This window comes from Nomascus leucogenys, chromosome X (assembly GCF_006542625.1).
Source record: "Nomascus leucogenys isolate Asia chromosome X, Asia_NLE_v1, whole genome shotgun sequence".
Classification (NCBI taxonomy): Eukaryota; Metazoa; Chordata; class Mammalia; order Primates; family Hylobatidae; genus Nomascus; species Nomascus leucogenys.
In genome coordinates, this window is record NC_044406.1 from 61,819,637 (window position 1) to 61,842,859 (window position 23,223).

General features: G+C 38.2%; 1 protein-coding gene across 4 annotated transcripts in view; it reads left to right on the plus strand.

Moving 5' to 3' along the window:
* EDA (ectodysplasin A) overlaps nucleotides 1–23,223 on the plus strand; it is a 421,035-nt gene that overhangs the window by 327,936 nt on the left and 69,876 nt on the right. For 3 of the 4 annotated variants that reach the window (XM_030807330.1, XM_030807331.1, XM_030807332.1), the window contains exon 2: nucleotides 7,179–7,284. In XM_030807330.1, coding sequence (XP_030663190.1) covers nucleotides 7,179–7,284 — 106 coding nt within the window. Of the gene's footprint in view, nucleotides 1–7,178; nucleotides 7,639–23,223 lie in introns of those variants that run through there. The other variant, XM_030807333.1, reaches the window with a different exon arrangement.

Genomic DNA, 23,223 nt, shown 5'->3' on the forward strand with positions numbered 1-23,223 from the left:
ACCCACTGGTGACAACTCCCATGGGATGCTATGATCAATGTTGAATGTCCTTGTTTGCTTACTCCCAGGAGTTGGCACACTCTGTTCAGCAACTAGCACATACTGTGCTTCTGTTGTTGTCACACTGCTTTTGAAACCTCTTACTACCTCCTATTGTGTAGTGCTATCACAGCTACAAAAAACCACAAAATTATTTGTATGTTGTTTGTCTATGTATATTAAAGATAGTTTCTAGTTCAGTGCCTTCCATATGGTAAGTACTCAATGTTTATTCAGACAACAACACCCTGAATGACCTTCTGTAGACCTTTTGTTGGTAATCAAAGCATGTCGAGTTAAGGGTTCTTATGATTAAAAGTGCGTTCAATGCCATCTTTTGTAATCATTTTATATCTATGACATATCCATCATGGATATGTACCAATGAGACAACCGTGTTTCACTCATTGGTGCCAGGATGCTTATATCTTGCTATAGTGAAATCAGAGATTTTGTTGAATGTTTCAGGGCATAAATGGTTTAATTTATTTGAAGGTCCCAGCTGATAGCTCATGGATCATGATAGTGATGGCGGTGGTTGCAATAAGAGAAATAGATTTTATATTCAACAACAGTGAAAGAGAAATCATTTTGGAAAATAATAGATGATTTGCTGATTTTACAGAGCCTGGTATGTACCTGCCTCCTCTTGAGGGGCATGAAGTACCAATTTCACAAATACATTAACTCCTGGGAATGATAGAAGAAAAGGTGAAAAACATTAGCTATGCAAGACCCCTATTTTACCCAGAAGAAAAAAGAGGACTTTGTTTTTTTAGTCTAAAGGTAATGAACTGATTGATAAATGAACAATACAGCTGTTTCTCAAAGTTTAGTTCAAGGATTGGGTGCATCAGAATCCCCTAGTGAGCAAGGTGAAAAGTCAGATTCTAGGGTTCCACCTCAGACTGACTTTAAATTTGGGAAGGGTAAGGCCTGGGATTCTGCATTTTGACACTCATGCCTAGTGATTCTGATGTACACTGAAGTTTGAGAACCACTGACCTATAGGGTTCTCATTCTTAGGATCCCTTTGACTTGATTCCTGCCAGTAGTGTATTGAATCCTTAGTGTACCTCTCCATGATGGATCTCAAAAACTAGGCCCAATTAGAGTCAAAAAAAAAAAAAATCTTGGCTTTAAGGAATGGATTGGTGATAGTCCGCTCTCTGGTTTAAGTATGTCCCCTCCAAAATGTAGGTGTTGCCAATGTGGTGGTATTAAGAGGTGAGGCCTTTAAGAGGCAATTAGGCCATTATGGCTCCTACCTTGTGAATGGGATTAAGGTCATTTTAAAAGAGGCTTTATGCAGTATTCAGCTCTCTCGCCCTTCTGCCTTCCATCATGTGAGTACACAGTGTTTCTCCCCTCTGGAGGATGCAGCAACAAGATGCCATCTTGGAAGCAGAGAGTAGCCCCCACTTCATAATCAAACCTGTTAGCACCTTGATCTTGGAATTTCTAGCTCCCAGAACTGTGAGAAAATAAATTTCTCTTCTTTATAAGATACCGAATCTCAGGTATTTCGTTATAACAACATGAACAAAGACACTCTAATTATTCTTTCAAGAGAGTGAAATGTATTAGGGCCTATTATATGCCAGGCCCAGGGCTAGGCACTAGCTATACAAAAATGGATGTGTGATCCCTTCCCTAAAGAGGCTTATGAGTAATTTTCTATGAATTATCTAGTAAAATCAAGGACATTAGCCATGAAATAGAAAATGAATTAAATTTACTCTATGTCATGGTACCAAAAAAGTACCAAATAATTTTGTGGGTTTAGATATATAAAAAATATGTTTGTAGAAGTGTCTGGAGAGTCACTAGCAATAATGGATGTATCCCTCATGTCTCACTGTTAACGAATTGTTTCCAGCTGAGATCCCTGTAATCTGCAGGTGCTGTTTACCATGTAATTTTACCATAGGAAACAAGGGTGTAATCACTTAATAAAGTGTAAAGAATTAGATTTCTTTTCCCCTTGAGCAAAATGCCTGGCTGTGGCCAACATTCCTGATGCTTCCTCCCTTGTGCAATAGGAAAGCAATATTCTAAAAGAGAAAACTGTTTTATTCATATCCTGCAACTTGCCTCTGGAGGCTATGCTAATGAATGCAAAACTCAAGCTAGAATTCCAGACATTTTGTGTGAGCAGCCACTGATTTTTGTCTTTACCATTATACAGAAGATAGTTTTCCCTTCTACCTCTAACTGAGATGCAAAAAAGGGCCCCGTGAATAGGGAGTCTCTCATTTTAAGCAGTGTTTTTGGGTTGTTTTCTTCTTATTTTTATTGAAAAAATAGAAACTATGTGTATTAGTTTGTTTTCATTCTGCTGATAAAGACATACCTAAGACTGGGCAATTTAAAAAAGAAAGAAGTTTAATTAGACTTACAGTTCCACATGGCTGGGGAAGCCTCACAATCATGGGGGAAGGCAAGGAAGAGCAAGTCACATCTTACATGGATGTCAGCAGGCAAAGAGAGAGAGCTTGTGCAGGGGAAGTCTTTTTTTTAAAGCCATCAGATCTCATGAAACTTATTCACTAATTACAAGAGCAGCAAGGAAAGACTTGCTCCCATGATTCAGTTGCCTCCCACCAGGTCCCTCCCACAACACATGGGAATTAATCATGAGATCTGAGTGGGGACACAGCCAAACCATGTAACTATGTTCAAAGCATTTTCATATACAGGCAGGCAGTTCTCTTCTAATGAACACTTGACTTATGAATGTCCCATATTCATCAACAACCTCTCTTGAGGGACTTTGAACTACTCTTACTACTCATGGAAGGTGGAGTTGTTTCTGCTGTCTGCGAAGTTTGTTTCTCCCTCAACTCTCCTCTTCTGGGGGCTTGAGTTCTCACAAACTCCTATTAGACCCTTAGAACAGTTAATACAAGAGTATCTTTTCCTACTGCCACCACTAGGATGCAGGAAGGTGCTGGGGCCCCTGCCAGAACTCCCATAGGAGCTGAGCCCATGAGAGAGCACAACAAGTATGAGGGAATCTCTGGAATTGTAGTTGGTAATGGCAGGGAGGTTCTTCATCTGCATTTCAAAATATCTTTTCCTAGAAATAGCATTGTGCTTAATAGCCTACCCTTGTAGAACTTGGGTATATGATAGATTCACTGATCTAGACCACAGCCAGAAATCAAGCAGTAAACAAATGGCTTCTAAGCCACTAGAAAATATGCATCTTACTTATTGGAAAAGCCGTTCAAAACCACACTCATTGCCTGTTTATTCTGTTTGTACATGAGTCTAATTAGTTTTAACTAAATGTCAAGCCTATAGCAGATTATAAGCAGCAAATCTGAAGGGACTGGAAAAGATGTTACAGGTAGGTAAAGTGAAATCTGATAGTTGATGACAAGATAAAAGATAAAATAACATTAAAAAGAAGTTTAAGCACTCAAAAAACCAATCACAATGAAACAGTACTTCACATCCACCAGAATGGTGGATTGATTAAAAATACTGACAGTACCAAGTGTTGGTGAAGATGCAGAGCACTGGGACCCTTTATGTTGTTGGTGGGCATTTAAAATGGTACAGTTACTCTGGAAAATAGTTTGGCAGTTTCTTACAACAAATACCATATAACCCAGAGGTTCTACTCCTAGGTGTTTACCCAAGAAACATAAAAACATAGGTCTACACAAAGACTTGTACATGAATGTTCATATGAGCTTTATTTATAATAGCCCCAAACTAGAAACAACCCAAATGTCTATCAACGGGAGAATTCATAGAAACAATGTGATAGAGCCATACAGTGAAATACTGCTACTCAGCACTAAAAAGGAATGAACTAGTGATACATGCAACAACATGAATGAATCTCACTGACAGTATGTTGAATGAAAATTCATATTCATTCATACATATGAAAAATTATAATGGATGATTCTAATCTAGAACAGGAAAAATTAGCTATTGTGATAGAAATCAGAACAGTAGTTGTGTCAGGGTCAGGGCACTGGAGAATGACTGAAGGGCACAAGAGAAAATTTTAGGGGGTGATGGAATTCTTGATTTATCTTGATTTTGGTGGTAGTTACAAAAGTGTGTATATTTATCAAATCTCTTCAACCTGTATGCTTAAAATTTGTGCATTTTATTGTATCTAAATTATATATCAAATTTTTATAAGGTACAAAAATTTCAAAAGGGAAAAAAATCCTTCAGAAGATCCCCCTGCTGCAGGATCTAAGTCTAAATTCCTCAACATGATCTGGCTCTTACTTAATACTCCTTGGCTTATTTCTCACCATTCCCTCTCACCTCCTAGCACTTATTCTAAGCTACTTATAGTTCCAAAAGTTGTTATTCTTTCTTTTTCCTCTGAACCTTTAAGCACAGCACTCCTTTTTCCTGGAATTCCTTTTCCATTTTCCATTTATCACTAAATCATTGACATCCTTTAGGACTCACAGAGGTAGCACACCTCCTCCAAGACGACTTGTTCACTTTCAGGTTGTGTTAGATGCTTCCCCTCTTGCTCCCAGAGAGCTTGAAGCTCCTCTCCATCAAAGCATGTATTGCTCTATAATGTAATTGTAATAATTAAAAAACCCTCAAACCCATAGTGGACTGAGGTCATTTAATGTACAGGCAAATAGTCCTCCACATATTCAGTAAGCCCTGAATTAAATCACATAAACTAATTTATTTTTTATTGCATTATACTAGGCCCTAGCATATACTTTAATATTCACAAACACTGAAGTAAATATTGTTATTACTGGGTTTTTTGGGGTTTTTTTAGTTTTTATTTTAAGTTCAGGGGTACATGTGCAGGATGTATAAGTTTGTTTCATAGGTAAATGTGTATCTTGGGCATTTGTTATACAAATTATTTCATCACCCAGGTATTAAGCCTAGTATCCATTTGTTATTTTTCCTGATCCTCTCCAACCTCCCACCTTCCACCCTTCAGTAGGCTCCAGTGTGTGTTGTCCCCACCACGTGTCCATGTGTTCCCATCATTTAGCTCCCACTTATAAGTGAAAACATGCCATATTTGGTTTTCTGTTCCTGAATTAGTTTGCTAAGGATAATGGCCTCCAGCTCCATCTATGTCGCTGCAAAGGACATGATCTCGTTCTTTTTTAATGGCTGCATAGCTGAAGTAAGTTTCAGCACTCAAAGTTTTCAAGAAAACTCTTCTATCCAGGATGACTTGTAGAGTTGCAAATGATTGAGATTTTATTGTAAACAGCAGTTTAGTTTTATACTATTATTAGTACTTAGCTTATTTATATTGTGAGTTAAGTAACTTTCTGTGGGCTTATCAGGAAAACTAGCCAAACTTTATTATGTTGATTGTATGAGAAAATGCATTTTTACATTCTGATCAAGTGACTCAAAAATACTACTCAGTTGAACCATGTAAAATTGTTGATTGATATTCAACCATTTTTGACAAAAATGGCAGTTTATTTTGAAATGCAATCCTGTTGACAAGATGGAAATTACCTACACATTGATTTATTAATTTTATATTTAATACATTCATGTATCCTTCAAGATGCTAATCCTACACCTTAAGGATATTGAGCAAATCACAGAATTTTGAAGAAAGTTTGTGTAGAATATTAGGGCTTTCTTGGGTCCAACCCATTTTTTTCCACTTAATCAGAGATGGAGCAGACATGAGGACTCTGAAATTGTTTATTTTTTGAACTGATAATAGAATGAAAATGCAGATTCATTTGTTCTATTTTAGGCCCCAAATTAACCATTCTATTTTGAAGATTAAGTTCAATAATAATAGTAATAGCAAATATTTATTAAGTGCATACTACAGGCTAAGTACTGTTCTAACTCTACAACTGTTTTATCTGCAAAGTACTATTATTATCCCTATTTACTGATGAGGAAACTAAAGCGTAAGTAACTTGTTCAAGGTTATACAGCTAGTAAGTGGCAGAGTTGGCATTAGAATCACTTAATCCTACTACCATGTTTACTGTTTACCTCAAGCACATGGTTTTACCACAATAAAGCACTCATGCTAAAAGATTATGATTCGATTCAGCAAATATATATTTAAGTTATGATTATTAGTGAAGTCAGACCCATTCACATATGAAACATGTTGTATTATTATGAGAGACCATTATAAGACAGTAGAGGACCAGGTACCAAAATTAGTCTTATAGACCACAAGTGCTGTAGGAATCTCAGAAGAGGAGAAAATAATTGTGTGCTTTGTCATGACTAACTCCCAGAAGAGCATTGACATAAATGGTACCTCAGTATTGGATGCACAGCATTTGGGAACAAACCAAAATTACATCATAAATAGCAATGTGGCAAAATCATGAATGTGTAATACTGAAGTCCAATGGGGAGCAGCAAACTCAAGGTTTTCTTTCTTTCTCTTTCTTTCTTTCTTTATTTCTTTTTCTTTCTTTTTCTTTCTTTCTCTTTCTTTTTTTTTTTTTTTTTTTTTTTTTTACAGAGTTTTGCTCTTGTTGCCCAGGCTGGAGTGCAGTGGTGTGACCTCAGCTCACTGCAACCTCCACCTCCCAGGTTCAGGCGATTCTCCTATCTCAGCCTCCCCAGTAGCTGGGATTACAGGCACCCCCCACCACCATACCCGGCTAATTTTGTATTTTTAGTAGAGATGGGGTTTCACCATGTTGGTCAGGCTGGTTTCGAACTCCTGACCTCAGGTGATCTGCCCACCTCGGCCTCCCAAAGTGCTGGGATTACAGGCGTGAGCCACTGCTCCCAGCCAAATTCAAGGTTTTCTGTTCAATTTTCTGTTCAACTCAAATTCTGAGTGAGCATCCTCAGTATGTGCGGGAAGTTAGAAATTTGTGGCTAGGCTCTCTGAATCCCAGAAATATATGAAGAAATGGGACCTGATGGATTATTTATTAGATATTCAGGGTGGAAGGAATGGGATTCAGAAATTAACCAAAATTTCATGCCTACATGATTGGAATAATAATGGTATCAAAAATAAAATGGTTTGTACAGTGGAGGGGAAGATGGGCTCAGGCTTTAGACACATCAAACTTAAGGTACAGGTAAACTGTCTATGGAAATCTGGTTTTTTATGTTGGCTATAACTGAGTGGGGTCAACATTTGACTAATGTACTTGTAATTTTTACAGATGGCCCTATTGAATTTCTTCTTCCCTGATGAAAAGTCATACTCTGAAGAAGAAAATAGGCGTGTTCGCCGCAATAAAAGAAGCAAAAGCAATGAAGGAGCAGATGGTAAGTCTACTCAGTTGATCCTTTATCACTTCTGAATTATTTGTTAGTAAAAGTATCCTTTTAAGAACTACCTTCTCGGTAGGGCATGGTGGCTCACACCTGTAATCATAGCACTTTGGGAGGCCCAGGCAGGCAGATCACTTGAAGTGAGGAATTCAAAACCAGCCTGGCCAACATGGTGAAACCCTGTCTCTACTAAAAATACAAAAAAAAAAAAAAAAATTAGCTGGGCCTAGTCCCAGCTACTTGGGAGGCTGAGGCAGGAGAATCGCTTGAAACTGGGAGATAGAGGTTGCAGTGAGCTGAGACTGCGCCGCTGCACTCCAGCCTGGGTGGCAGAGTGAGACTCCATCTCAAAAAAAAAAAAAAAAAAAAACACTACCTTTTCAAGTGTGCCTCATCGTCTTATATACTGTCCACAGACCCAAGGTCATAGACTATTTCTGCAGCCTAACCTACCAATCAGTCCTTTAACATAGAACTAACTATACAAGGATCCTCGCTCCTCCAACTCCAGATACCTTCAGTCCTTTCTCAGTATGTCTGAGAGCCATGATAGCATTTGTATCTCTCAAAATCACCCTCTATAAGGACCTCATCTCTCCCGGAGATGTCCCACACCTATTAAGGTCAACAGGAGGATTTGGTCCTATTCTTGGAATTGACAGTGTTGTACCCTGCTAGCACTTACATGATGTGTTAATTCCAATGATAATTTTGTCAATGTTGGTATCCACTACCATGCCCAAATCTGAACTAGACCTTCTAGAACTAGTTTATAAGTTTCTTGTGAAAAGAGATTTCATTTCTCTTTGTATAAGCCTAGAATCTAGCCTACTATCTGGAACATTGTTGGTGATTGTTATGTAAGTTGATAATGTTGACTGCCCCTTCAGCTAGGCAGTGATGTATCAATGGAAACCGTACCTGTTCTGGGTGTAATAGCTTTGAGTTAACTAGCAATGCATTCTGTGGGGCATAACAAAATGTTGAGCTAGCTCCTGGGCAGGGTCTTCGAATTGCTCTGATATTTCAGCATCACTCTGTCAATTGACATAATGCTACCCCTTTGGGCACAGGGGTTTGTAGAATACATAGCTCTGGGCTGCTGCAAAGGCATCTGGATTCAAAGACAGCATGTGTCTGGCTACATCTGCCAATAATATGTGTTTGGAGGGTTACAAAGCAATATGACTTTATACAGATGAAAATGAAATTTTTAAACGGACATTTGTTGATGTGAATAAGGGCCAATGATGGAAGCAGTTTTAGAAGGCGGGAGCTGTTAAAGAGATGGAGCCAGGACTTTGTCAGTAGGGGCAAGAAGAAGTATAACTGGCTGAAATCTGAGAAAGAGCTCAGAACAAGGACCCCATAATAATACAAAAAAAAAAAAAAAAAAAAGAGCCAGAGCAGTAAGACAGGGTTTTCTAGTCAGTGGAGGTGGCAGCAGCATTGAGCCTTTGAATGGAGCACTGGACCAGTGGGGCCATTCTCTAGAGCAGTTATGCAGATTCATTCTTAGAGCCTAAGAAATGCAGTCCATGAAGTAAAAGTTACCCATTATTCACCTACTACTTGTAGCCAGTTTCCCAGAAGTCTTCTGGCTATTTGGAAGCAGGGAGCTAAGAAGCATGGTCCCTTTCCTCTCCTAATCATCTCACCCTCTGATACATGTAAGTCTCTCCACCTTCGGCTTTTCCCCTGAGGCTACTCCCACAACCATCAAACTTTTCATAATCCCTGGTTGCGAAGGAAGAGAAGAGACAGGTGGTAAGAGCAATATCACCTTCTATAGTGGGCGTGGTCTTCCCTCCCTCTCTGAATGGAAAGTCTAATGGCTTCTAATGTTTACCTCTTCATCTAACCTCCCAAGTTTTCTCTTAAAGAAGATAATTTCCTCCTTTCCCCAAAACTGCTTTATCCAAATTCGGCTACCAACATCTCTGATACCAATCTTCCTTAGAATGTTTATTCTGTCCTGATACAAAACAGTTTTCTCTCTGGTCAAGGTCAAAGCCTCTCTTATTAATGTTTAGTACTTCTTATCTACTTCCCTCCTGATCTGATACTCTAGTCAGTCACTAGACTCTAGTTTCTTGGTACCAATGCCAAGTTTCTCATGCAATCCAGGCATTTTTCTTTAATCAGTATAGCTTGGAGGAATCCAAGAGTCCCTTAGAGTTAGGAGTATAGAATGCCTGGGGGTCCTTGAATTTTATTAGATTTCTAACTTTTCACCTGGTGATCTGTAGAACCATTTCTTTAGATGTGGCAGATGCTCCAATGAGTTGAAGAGTGGTAAGTCAATCCAAATCTCCTTTTCCTTTGAACCATTCTTGTTACTCTGATGAGTGTATACTATATTTATTCAATATACTCATCAAATATTTACTAAGCAAATACAGCAGTTTATATAGTACTTGAATAAACATTCAATGAGGATTTTTTTTAATATCCCCACTGCCTAGAAACAGACTTGGCACCTAGTATACCCTCAATAAATATTTCCTGTTGCCCTCAAAGTGATTTACTTCCAGCATAAAGAGACAGACAATAAATAAAGTTGGTTAAATTTGATAAGTGGTATGAAGAAAAATATAGCCGAACAACAGGGAGACAGAGTGATGGGGTATGCTGTAAGGTGATCAAGGAAGGTATCTCTGATAAGGGAACATTTGGGAAGAAACCTGAATGAAATGAAGTAAGAGCTATGCAAATGTCTGGGGAGAAAAGAAGCAGAAAATTCAAAGGCTCTGAAGCAGAAGAATGTTTGGTATGTTCCAGAAAGATCAGTGTGGCTGGGAGCAAAGTAAGAAGAGGAAGAGGGAAGGAGATGAGGTCAGAAAGCAAAATCCAATCCAGAGCCTTGTTGGCCAAGATAAGGACTCTGGCTTTTATTCTGCATGAAATGGAGGACCATTGGAGGATTTTGAGCAGAGGAATGACAGGATCTGATGTATGTTTTAACAGCATTCCTCTGGCTGCTATATTGAAAATAGGTGCAGGAAGAAAGGATACAAGCAGGAAGAATCTTTAGGAGAGTATTACAGTAATCCAGACAAGAGATGACGGTGGCTTAGACCAGGATGGAAGCAGTGTGGGTGGGGAGAAGTGGTCAGATTTTAGAGAGATTTTGAAGGAATGGCTGAAGGATTTTTCAGATTGATTAGATAAGGGATATATGACAGACAGAGAAGAGGCATCAGTGACCCCAGGGTTTTGGACTTAAGGAACTAAACAGGTAGAATTGCCATTTCTGAGATGGAGAAGAAAAGGAGAGAAGCGGTGTAGAGGAATATGGGGAAAGAGTTTAGTTAGGCTTGTTAAATTTGAGGTAGCTATTAAACAGCCAAGTGGATATATAAGTCTACACTATACATCACTGCGTATCATGAAAATGAGATGACTCTCTTTTGTACAAATAAAGGACTTGTCATTGAAGAAGTGAGTCAGTCTGGAAACTGCTCTGAACAGAATAAGAGGTAGGATGGGATAGGTAAATCATAGTGGGGCAAGTTAAGGCCAAAAAAATATCTATGCCAAGAGATTTTTTTAAAATTCTTATCAGGTGTTGATTCTAAATTCACAAATTACTTGATATGTTATAATAAAAATTTAGCTATCTAAGCTCAGGTTTGCCTCACAAGTGTCAAAGAACAAGTCATTTACCTTGAAGAGTTAAGAACATGGCAGAAGTTCGTGACCAGCCTGGGCAAAATGGTGAAACCCCGTCTCTACCAAAAATACAAAAAAAAAAAAAAAATAGCGGGGCACTGTAGCACACACCTGTAGTCCCAGCTACTCAGGAGGCTGAGGTAGGAGAATTGCTTGAGCCCAAGAGGCAGAGGTTGCAGTGAGCCAAGATCGTGCCACTGTACTTCAGCCTAGGCAACAGAGTGAAACTCCGTCAAAAGAAAGAAAGAAAGAGAGAGAGAGAGAGAGAGAGAGAGAGAGAGACAGAGAGAGAGAAAGTCTAGACCCTACTTCATTTGTTTGGTCATTCATCATTTAACAAATTTTTTTTACAGGTGCCCGCCACAACACCCAGCTAATTTTTGTATTTTTAGTAGAGACTGGGTTTCACTATGTTGGCCAGGCTGGTCTCAAACTTCTGACATTGAGTGATCCACCTGCCTCAGCCTCCCAAAGTGCTGGGATTACAGGGGTAAGCCACTGCACCCAGCCTAGACTTTCTTTCTAGGAACTATAGATATTAAGCTTAATGATCTCCACAAATCCCTGTGGGAGAAAAAAATTTTAATAAACAGTTCATTAACTCTTGGAAAAGGAAGGGATGTAGTGATCCTTAGGAGCTGCATAGGTTCACCAAGAACAAATCAGGCTGCAGAAGCCTATTTTCCTGTTTTCATCAGACTATTAAACTAGTTGATTAGAGGCATAGCATACACATAGTCTATCTTGCCTTTTAAAAAGAAAGTCAGTGGCAATATCCAGGGTATATACAATCTTTCTGACTCACCATTCAAGAATGACTAGGTTCATCTCAGTTTCTCCATTCAGATTACTTTATAAATGAAGGCATTGTCTAGCTAAGCAGGAGTCCCAAACACACGGTTAGTTTCAACTCTTAGAAAAGAAGTGAATTTCGTTTTCTTTACTACATTTCTTCCTTGAATTCACTGACTTGAGTTGGCCAGAAGTATTTCAGATCGTTTAAGTTTATTTGTACTAATTATGTGAGGCCTTTGGTGGTGGTTGTTCTTCAAAGAAAGTATGATACCTTCATTGTGGCTGTTGAGTCACAACAGTTCTAGAAATTTGTGCCAGGATTTCCTGCTGCGTCTTATCTTTGTGATGTGTTTCTGAAGTAATAATAGCTCCAGGGGGCTTGTTTGGTCATCTCTTGCCCTGCACTCCAGAAATCCACAGAACTTTATTTTCTAGTTAGAATGAAATGTAGAATGTATTTAGGAGGTCATGAGGCCTTAGAATCAGGTAAAATGAATCCAGAATTCCCAAGGAGGTAGTTTCCATATTTTACAAATATTATTGTGAAAACATCTGTTCTCTTCCGATAAGAGCATTTTCAGGAGTTAATAAAAATCTTAATATCTCTCCACACCTGCCTGCCTTCCATGTTTCTGTCCTGGTAAGAGAATAAAAGTGCAGCATGGTGTAACAGAAGAGGTACTAGACTGAGCTGCAATTTCTTGATCCCAATCTTGATATCACTGCCACCTTACCAGCCATGTGAACTTGGAGAAGTCACATACTTCTAAGCTTCAGTTTTCTTGTCCTTAAAATAGGGATAATTAGCCCTGCTTACCTCACAGAGTTGTTGTATTTACCAAAAGTGTTAACGTCTGCAAAAGTACCTCATTTTATTTTATTTTATTTTATTTTATTTTATTTTATTTTATTTTTGAGAGGGAATCTTGCTCTGTCACCCAGGCTGGAGTGCAGTGGTACGATCTCAGCTCACTGCAATCTCCGCCTCCTGGGTTCAAGCAATTCTCCTGCCTCAGCCTCCCAAGTAGCTGGGATTACAGGCACCCGCCACCACACATGGCTAACTTTTATATTTTAGTAGAGACAGGGTTTCACCTTGTTGGCCAGGCTGATCTCAAACTCCTGACCTCAAGTGTTCCTCACGCCTCAGCCTCCCAAAGTGCTGGGATCACAGGCACGAGCCACTGCACCTGGCCTGCAAGAATACTTCAAAAATTATTAAGTGCTATTACTACGCTGTCTCTGGAAAACAAACATACTAGTATGGTCTGCCAGGCATTTGGGGCACTCACATTCCCTAATTTATGGACAACAATTATAATTTCTTCAAAAATGCTCTCTCTCAGCCAAATTGCCCATTTTTGTTCTCACTCATGCTATCCAAGCCCATAGGAAGAAGACTCCAAGCCTCACACTATGGCCTACTTCATCACAGCAAATGATCACATCTGCACATTGCTCTGTGGCATTATCTCACTCTGGCTGGCTGGCTGTATATATGTATCCTTTTTGTTAGTATCTCTTAGAAATTTCTCTTCCTTGTAGTTTACTTTTGGATATATCAAAAAACTTAGTATTCTTTTCTACTATTATAAAAGAACAGAGGGAAAAACAAGATTGAAATATATCCTTTGTACTTCAATTTTTTAAAATGATAATGGAATGGGGCATAGCTACTATTAAATTGATACAGATGAACATGAGAGTCCATGATGTCAAAGAAAACAGACTTTCTGCCTGTACAAATGTTAGCTAGTATTAAGAATTGCCCTCATTTTAGTATTGCTCTTGTATTTATTGCTTTCAGTGAGCCATCACTGTGGATTATCAAATGAGAGAGTAAAATCATTTTGAGAGCGATAGAGTTTCAGGGGCTTGTTCACAAGACAAAAGTAAAGCTTTTGAAGGCTCACCATGTGTGTGGACTCGAAGAGGACTGTTGATTTCAGATGTAGAATCCCCAAGGTTGCCTGCTGGTAGTGGGTGCCAACAGCTTAAGTGCCCACAGCAGAACACTCTGGAGAGTGGCTTTATATCAAATAAGACATTAAGTAAGCTAAAATATCTTAGCTTGCTCATACTCCAAAATATCCTTTAAAACTGTATTTTCATTGACGGAACTAGCCCTGCAGTAAATGATCTCAACAGGCCATCACCACTAACACTTGGTTAACAAGCACCTTTAGAATACCAACTACTTGTAAGACATTGTATGAGGTTCTGTAATTGGTATAGCTACCAAACTCCTGTACTTAGTATGTAAGGCCTAAATTGAATTGGGTATAGAGGTTAAAGATTAAGATGCTTAAAATATTTATGGGATTTTTTAAATTATAAAATGATACATATATTATAACAAATATGAGCAATATAGAATCAGGAAAGGTATAATGTGAACATGCCCTCCCCACCCACTGCCCCGCTACAATAGTGCTTATAAAGTTAAGACATCTTTGAGGAATATCTCACTTGCCTAAAGGAGGTCACAGTCCCACCTGACCTGATGTTCTCTAAAGGTCCTTCCTGTCTACTCAGTCTCTCTAAAGTTCCTTCTAGTTATTTTTTTCTCAATATTAGGGAAATTGGTGAACTCTAAGCCAGGAGATATAGATTCTAATTCCAGCTCTGCCATTAGTAGTTATAGTAGCAGGATGACCTTAGGAAAGTCTTACTTCACTTCTCTGATCTTAGTTTCTTCTAATGAGTTAAACTAGAATCAGTGATTCTCAACTGGAGTGTAAGAGATCCAAAAGCATATAAGGAGTTCTTTTTGAAGCACGCATACTCCTGGGAATTCTGACCACTCCACATCCCATTAAGAAAACTATACTGAGGAAGGTACTATTACTGATGGGAGCATATCATATCCTTCAGATGTATTAGGATAAGAAAAGATGCTGAACTACTAGAATAGATGGTTGAATTGTTTCCTTCCAACTCTGATATAACTTGTTACTAACTATTCCTGACTTCTATAATATAATGATAATAGCTAGGCTAGTTTTAGCCAATCAGATGATGTCTAGATGATTAAATACTAAGGGTTTCAATTTGGATGATCAGTGAGCCTTTTCATTAGCATCCCTGAGAACGCTCAATAAGGATTAAGCGCATGCAAATGGTTTCATGAAGTGAAGGCTAAGAAGGTTAATCTGTTGGCTGGGTGGTGAACTGCTAGCTCACTTCTGTATGGCTCCTCAAAATATCACAGGCAGATATAGATGTGTGGTCAGAAGGCACCTGTTGACTCTGTGGTGTATTACTTACACAACCCTGCCTTACTCTAGATTCTACTCCTTGACCTGTAGGACCTCTTCAGTCTAAAGATAAGGAACTACTACAGCTTCCTTTTTTAAAAAACTCATTCATTCAGTAAATGTTTATTAAGTACCAAACTAGTTGTTAAATCAATGTTTATTGATCACCCTTCCAGACACTAAGGGCACAGTAGTGAACAAGATAAGACCCTACCCTAATCAAACTCACAGTGGATGATTTCAGTACAGTGTAGTGACCATATAATGGGGTAAGCACAGGGTGCTATGGGACACACTGTCACCTGATCTAGACTTGGGAGGACAAGGAATGTCTCCTAATAAGTGTAACATCTAAGCTGCAAACTGGTGGATGCTATAGTTAGCCAAATGAAGATTTGAGGGAAGTGTGCACCAGGCAGAGAGAATATATATGTTGGAAGGCTTAGAGTAAAGAGGGAGCATGGCTCATTTAAGGAACTGAAAGAAGTTTGTAAGGTTGTAGTATAAAGATCTAAAGGGAAAATGATAATAAATGAGCTGGCCAAGAGGGGTCAAATCACGCAGGGCTTTGGAATCAATTTTATGGAATTTAGAAACTATCCTAAAGGCAATGGGGAAGTACAGGATCAATGTCAAGAATAGATTATGTGGCAAATATCTTCAAATGCTAAACACACATACTGTAATCCAGCAATTCCACTTCTATTTATAGATACACTAACACACTGGAAATCATTTATCAATGAAGATATTCTTTGCTGTACTACTGATAATAGCAGAGAATTGGAAATACATGTCCATTATTTAGGAACTCATTAAATATGATAAATCTGTAACTGGTCATCATGGTTGTTCTGAGGAAGAAAGCTGAGTGTTTGGGGCTGAGGTTAGGAGGGAGTTGACTAGTTGAACATGTGCATGTTCTACCAGTTTAAAATAAACAGATAAAATTTAATTTTAAAAATAGTCTGGACACGGTGGCTTACGCCTGTAATCCCAGCACTTTGGGAGGCCAAGGTGAGAGGATGGCTTGAGGCCAGGAGTTTGAAACCAGTCTGGACAACATAGTGAGACTGCATCTCTACAAAATTTTTTTTTATTAGCGAATTGTGGTGGCATGCACCTGTAGTCCCAGCCACATGGGAGGCTAAGGTGGGAGGATTGCTTGAGCCCATGAGTTCAAGGCTGCAGTGAGCTATGATTGAGCCTCTGCACTCCAGCCTGGGTGACAGTACAAGACCGTTTCTCAAAAACATAAAAATAAATAAAATGGGCATGATATGCCATTTTCTACTCATTACCTAAATACATTAGCAACAATTTTATAATACATTAACATCCTATTATAATTAGGAGGTGGAAAAACTCATATATTGCTGGAAATAATGTAAATTGTTATAACCATTTTGGATCTTAATCTCTCTAGTAAAGTTAAACATTAGGATACCTGTGATCCAGCATTCACTGTCTTGGGAATCTAGCCTACAAAAATAAGAATTCGGCCAGGTGCAGTGGCTCACGCCTGTAATCCCAACACTTTGGGAGGCCGAGGCAGGTGGATCACCCGAGGTCAGGAGTTCGAGACCAGCCTGGCTAACATGGTGAAACCCTGTCTCTACCAAAAATACAAAAATTAGCCGGATGTGGTGGCATGGCCTGTAATCCCAGCTACAAGGGAGGCTGAGGCAGGAGAATTGCTTGTACACAGGAGGTGGAGGTTGCAGTGAGCCAAGATTGCACCACTGCAGACTGGGTGAAAGAGTGAGACTCCATCTCAAAAAAAAAAAGTGAGAATTCTGGTATATAGGTCATACATAAAAGGGTATTTATTATATCACTGTTTTGTTGCCAAAAGGAGGGATAACTCTAATATCTATGAATAAGAAAATGGTAAAATAAACTATGACGTAGACATACTATTGAATATTATGTATATTATTATTCAATGTAATAATAATAGTAATATTATTACTATTAAAAGGAATGAGTTCTATGTAGTTCTGTGTAGTGGTCTGAAGTAGCCATGTTCTATTGCTAGGTTTAAAAATGCAAGTTTTAGAGTAATGTGTATAATATGATCCCATTTTCATAGAGAAAGATTTTAACATATATTTTTTATTTTATATGTAAACATATATAAAATATTTTATAAATATGTATAGGTGTGTGTGTGTATATATATATATAAACATAGGAACAGATGTGGGAAGGGGAAGCATCAAACAGTGAATATCGATTACCTTGGGTGGAAGAGGGTTGGATGGGAAGGGAATAACTATTAAGTGGTTCTTTATGTAGTTCTATATGTTTGATTTGTTGCAATAACATGTGTAACTGTAATTTATAAGAATATAAAAAGTGGTTAAAGTGGATAGAAAATAATGGATGGGAAAGGGCATAATGAAGACAAAGAAGGGAGGAGATTGCTGTAATGATACACAAAAGGAATGACAGTGGCTGAATTAAAGTAACAGCAATAAAGACAGAAGTAGATAGATTGAGTTCATAGGTGGAAAAAATAGGACTTGGTGATTTGATTGAAGGGAGAAAAAGAAGAGTCAAGGAAGCCACCCAGGTTTCTGGCAAGGTACTATACTAGTCACTGATGTAATGATCAGGGGAAGAAGATGTGTGGTTTTGGACAGGTTGAGTTTCAGGTACCAGTGGGAAATTCAAGGAGGAGAAACCTGTAAGCAGTCCGAGATATGCATCTGAAGCTCAAGAGAGATAGCTGGTCTGAAAATACAGATATGGAGATAATTAGCTACATTAGGACTCTCTCAGTTACAAGTGACAGATAGCTGGCCTAAATTGGCTTAAGATTTTAAAAAAGAAGGAGGGGGAGGATTTATTGCCTCATTTAACTGCAAAGTCCTTCATGAAGCTGGCTTAAAACATGGCTTAACCTTGGGGCTTAAATGATATCATCAGGACTTTCTCAGCTCTGCTTTCCTTTGTATTGGCCTCATTCTTCATGTAGGTTCTTGCTATGTGGTGACAAAAATAGCTACTAGAAGCTCTAGACTTACATCTTACCAATTCAACAAGCCCAGTGGAAAGAGGATGACTTATTCAGTAAGAAAGATGTTGGCAACACTGGTGAGAGCAGGTTTAGTACAGTAGTTGGGGCAGAAGCGTTCATGATGAAACCAGATGACGAATTAGAAAAGAGCAAATATAAACAAAAGAGAGGAGGAGAAGAGAGGAATAGCAGAGATTCATTAAGCATCTATTATGTGAAAGACACTGTGTTATATTACACCCAGGGACACAAAGATGCATAAAATATGGTTTTTTTTTAAGCTCTGGAAGCCCACAGCCTTCAGAAAAGAGAAAATCTTATAAGTAATTCACAAAGGTGATAGATAAGTACTTATATAGAGGTATAATAAGACTGCAATGGGAGCATAGAGGAGGGAACCACAGAATGGTCAACCAAATACATTAAATACATCTCTGAGGAGAAGTGCATAATGGCTGGCACATACTAGGCATGCATATATGACGAATTAGGTGACAATTATGTTTTGGAAGGTGAATGGGACTTTGATGAAGAAAGCTAGACAATCTATTTCTAACAAAGGGAACAGCAAGTACAAAGCTAACCAATCCCCTGGTGCAAGGTAGCAAAATACATTTAGTACCTTGATGTAATTTAGAAGCAGTGATTGATCCTACCTTCCTTGTGTAAGACTCTTAGCTGACTTAGAGAACCTAAGTCCTATGTAATTAACATGTTCACAAATGTAGAGAGAGCTGTTTTTGAAATGGTGAGTACCAAGGACACTTTGCTGTAGGCTTATGAATCTTGGCTGCATTTTACCACTGCTTCCAGCATGTAGCTCCTTTAATGAACCTAGTACTCCGGTGCATTAAGTCACTCGTTTAGGGTCTAGTCACACTAAATTCTATATACTGCGAGCCAGAGGTCTAATCAACCTATGCTCTTTGTCACATGGTATACTGGAAAGAAGAGGTCTTTGTGCAGATCTATTCTCCCTATAGCAAAACAAGTCGTGGGCCTGGCCTGCTGCCAGAAAGTTAGTAGTGTCATCTGTGTAGATGAAATTCAGCACCTCATTATCTTACATTGTGCCAGAAGAGTGGGAAGAAGATTGACTTGGTAATTTGCTATGTTTCGATCCTAATCTGCTTAGAAATATGATTTCTTTAAAAGGAAATGGAAAAAGAATGTGTTTCTCATGATAGCTTCACAGTATCTCCTGAGAGGATGTTCAGCTATTGTAAATACAGCAATTTAATTCTCTCCTTGAATTTCAGATGTATTTCATCTCTTTAAAAAATAAATGCGTTGAAATGATCAGATTATAAAGTATGAATTGTATACTTCCAAAAGTGGAATTTTATATTTCAGATTATACAAAAAAACTTTTTTCATGAGTCATAAAGTTATTGGTTTGTATACTATGTTATTTTTATACATCATCTCCAAAACTCTTTAAAAATAAGTTTACATTGTAACCTATTTAAAGGAGAAAGGCATATTTGCGGTACACATATTTTATCTCAGAGGTTACTTTCAAGTTAGTTTCATTTCAGCGTTTTGAGTCTAATTCATTCTTCCCACCCTGTAGCATAGTATGCAAAATCCAGAAGCTATCAGAAGCAAGGCCCAAATTTAGTGTAGTAAAGCTTCTAGTACATGGATGAAATACACACATAAGAAAGAAAAAAGAACAAGGCCAGGTGTGGTGGCTCACACCTGTATTCCCAGTAATTTGGGAGACCAAGGCAGGAGGATCTCTTGAGGCCAGGAACTTGAGACCAGCCTGGGAACATAGCAAGACCCCCATCTCAAAAAAAAATTTTTTTTTAATTAGCCAAGCTGGGTGGTGCACATGTGTAGTCCCAGCTACTTGAGAGGTTGAGACAGGAGGATCACTTGAGCCCAGGAGTTTGAGGCTGCAGTGAGCTATGACTGCACCACTGCACTCGAACTTGGGCAACAAAGTGATGACCTGTCTCAAAAAGAAAAAAAAAGAAAGAAAAAAATTCAGTTGATATCAAGTTTCTGACCCTTAGTTTCTCTCTGAGACAGTTTGGGGTAAGGAAAGAGCATAGGATTTAAAATCACACAAATCCTAGCTATACTACTTTTAGCTTTGTGGCCTTGGCCAAGTCATGTAACCTCTCTCAAGCTAACTTTTCTCATTATATATGATAGTAATGATACTTCCTTTGATAAGACTTTATAAGGACTAGAGATAAAGTAAAATGCCTAAACCATTGCAGGCACATAACAGGTGCTCAATAATTGGTAATTATTAGTATCAAGTGTAAAATGAGAATAGTACTAATCCATTTATTTCTCAGGTTATAAGTCGAATAAATGAGAATGCTTTTTTTTTTTCAAGCACCTTAATCTCTTAGCTATTTCGTAGTTGAAAAGAAGTTATCCTGCTTATCTCACAGGATTGTGATGATCAAAAAGGATAATAAATGTTAAAACACCTAGAAAAACATAAAGTGCTGCTCGACATTGGGACCAAACTTCACTATATACTGAACATCTCACTATATGGTCCAGAACGGGATCTTCATGGTGATTCTTAGTCCTCAATAGACAGCTGTATCTAGCGTGATAAGACAGGGAAGTCTCAAAACACTTTACAAAGATTTCTGTCAGGTTTCAAAGTTTGCTGTTAACGAAGTAGACCTTAATTACCCAGAAAACTCATTTCTGTGGAACTCCTTATATGGAGCCAAGGAAGCAAGGTATTAAACTGTGCATAACTCTATTAGGTGAGGACTATATAGCATTGTAATTAGAAAGAAATCTGAGGTATAGTGTTCAAGCCAACTCTATAAATGCCATCTTAAAGATTATATAATGTATTCTAAAATATTTCATATGGATTTTTAAAGAATTGAATAACAATCAAATATGCTAAACATAAAAATGACTCAGCACACAGTTTAATAATTCCTGATGCCAAATATATATCAGAATCTGTAGGACCTTAACAATATTATTTATGAATATAAATTATTGATCAAAACTGTACAAGTAAATGTTGAAGACTGGACCAAACCTGATCTGGGTTGAAGTCCTGAGCTCCCTCACTCACTCATCCTCTAATTTGGAGCTAGTCGGCCTCCATGTCATTTCACTGATTGCTGTAAAGGTCAAATGAATTGCTATCTGTGCAAATGCTATGCAAACTGTAAAGTGATGTACAAATGTGAAGTATTATTTATCATAAAAGTTGAATACAGAAAAATGGTTTGAAACAGTTTATTAATTTGGGAATGTCAAAGAAATAAGAGCGTATGAGAAAACCAAAGGTCTGGTTATGTTTAGTATATCATGCAACATTGCCATGGGGTGGCAACCATAGCAACAAAGTAAGTAATCTTTTCCACCAGACATTTCTGGTTACAGCCTCTTGTTTGACTCAAGCCAGTCCCCCTCCTTGACTGCCTTTTTACCTCCTCACTTTTGATCCTTATTCATCCTTCCAAGATCCAGCTGTAGGCTTCATAGCCTTTAAGAGGCCTTGATAAACCTCTATCCAGATAGCTCATCTTAGTTTACATTCTTCCACGTGCATGCTTAAGATACTTATATTTTCTAGGCCTTTTTCATGTGCTTCTCGCATCTTCACAGCTAGGTAACAAGCCAAAAGAGGTTAGAGATTCCTTCTATCTCAGTGTGGCAACTAGCATAATGCAAACAAACAGTTAAGTACTTAATGAATATTTGTAGATTGAAAGAAAACATGCTGCAGGCCCAATGCTAAAGCATACCCTTCTTTCAAAAAAGAAAACTATATTTGAAAGAGCTTAAGAGATGGTCAGTAGACAATGCAGTTGTCTATGAAGCCACAATGAGTTATATATATAATGGCAACTAATTGGTAACTTATTGGGAGATCAAGGGAAGAAGTTGTTATAAATATTTGTTCATGAGGGAGCAACCTTCAGGCCCTTTCCAGTTCTATCCCTGTACCACAGTAATGATACTGTGCACAAATGGCTTCCTCAAAGGGCTATACTGTGTAATATACATAATGTTCCATTTTCACATTTAAACATAAGTTAAGAAACAAAATTACATTATAATTTATCATCACATATTTATTATCTCCCCTTCATCTCCCAAATTTTACGATTTTTCTGATTGCTAAGGTGTAGTGTGGCACTCTTCACCATTTATTGGCATAATACAGAGCTTAGATAACATTCACATGCAGAACACCCTCCCTGGGGCCCGTAGGGTTCTGTAGATTTTTCTAGCACGATGGCTGTAACTAGGCCCCCTTTTCTTCTTGCTCAAGAAAACCTATCAGAATGTGAATAAGAGTGACACTATCATAGAAAGAACATTTGTTCCAGTTTTTATTTAAGTAAATTATTAGTGACCTTCAGGACTTTGTTAGTAACAAAATGTTTGCAGTACACTTCAATACCACAGTTGCAGTCACTGGGGCAGTAAAATGGACTTTGGTTTCACATTTAAGGACCTGGGTTCAAGTTGTAAGTCTGCCACTTATTTTCTATGAAACTTTGAACATGCTTCTTGATCTCTCAGCCTCAGTTCCTATAAAATGGTAATAACAGTAATACATCACTGGGATGATATGGGGATTAAATACAATGTTATTTGAAAAACCAATTTTGAAAATGTAAAGCCCTGAGCAAACCTGAGTTCTATATCCCCTTATGCACCCATGTAATTCTCCTTTCTGTCATTGCCATACCCTTGGTTTAGGCCTTCCAACTACCTATTGCTTTGTCTCCTTCCTTACCTTATATGAATTCCTCATCCCCTTTTCCTTCAAAATCATTCTCTTGTAGTTGATCCAACTAACAGTCACAGATTCATGTTCTTTTCCATTAGAATTGGCTATGCTAAGCCCTAACTCCTAGAGGTTGTTCTTAATTATGAACTTGCATGCAGTCTGGGACAGAAAAACAGAAAACTCCTTACTTACTTTAGAGTTTTCAATCTTTTCCCCCACCCCCAGAGAATGTTTTTATATACACCAAAAGTCAAGCTCTTCTGTTGCCTTCCCAATACCTCCAGTGTATACCCACACATAGCCCAGTGCTGAAAGACAGCTTAGGGAATGCAGAGGAAAGGGATTGACCACCAAAAACAAGACAAGGATCTTGTGGGAAGACAGGACGCAAGTTCTCTAGATGGCTGAACTACAACCTCAGATGTGTTGGCATTCTCAAAATTTGT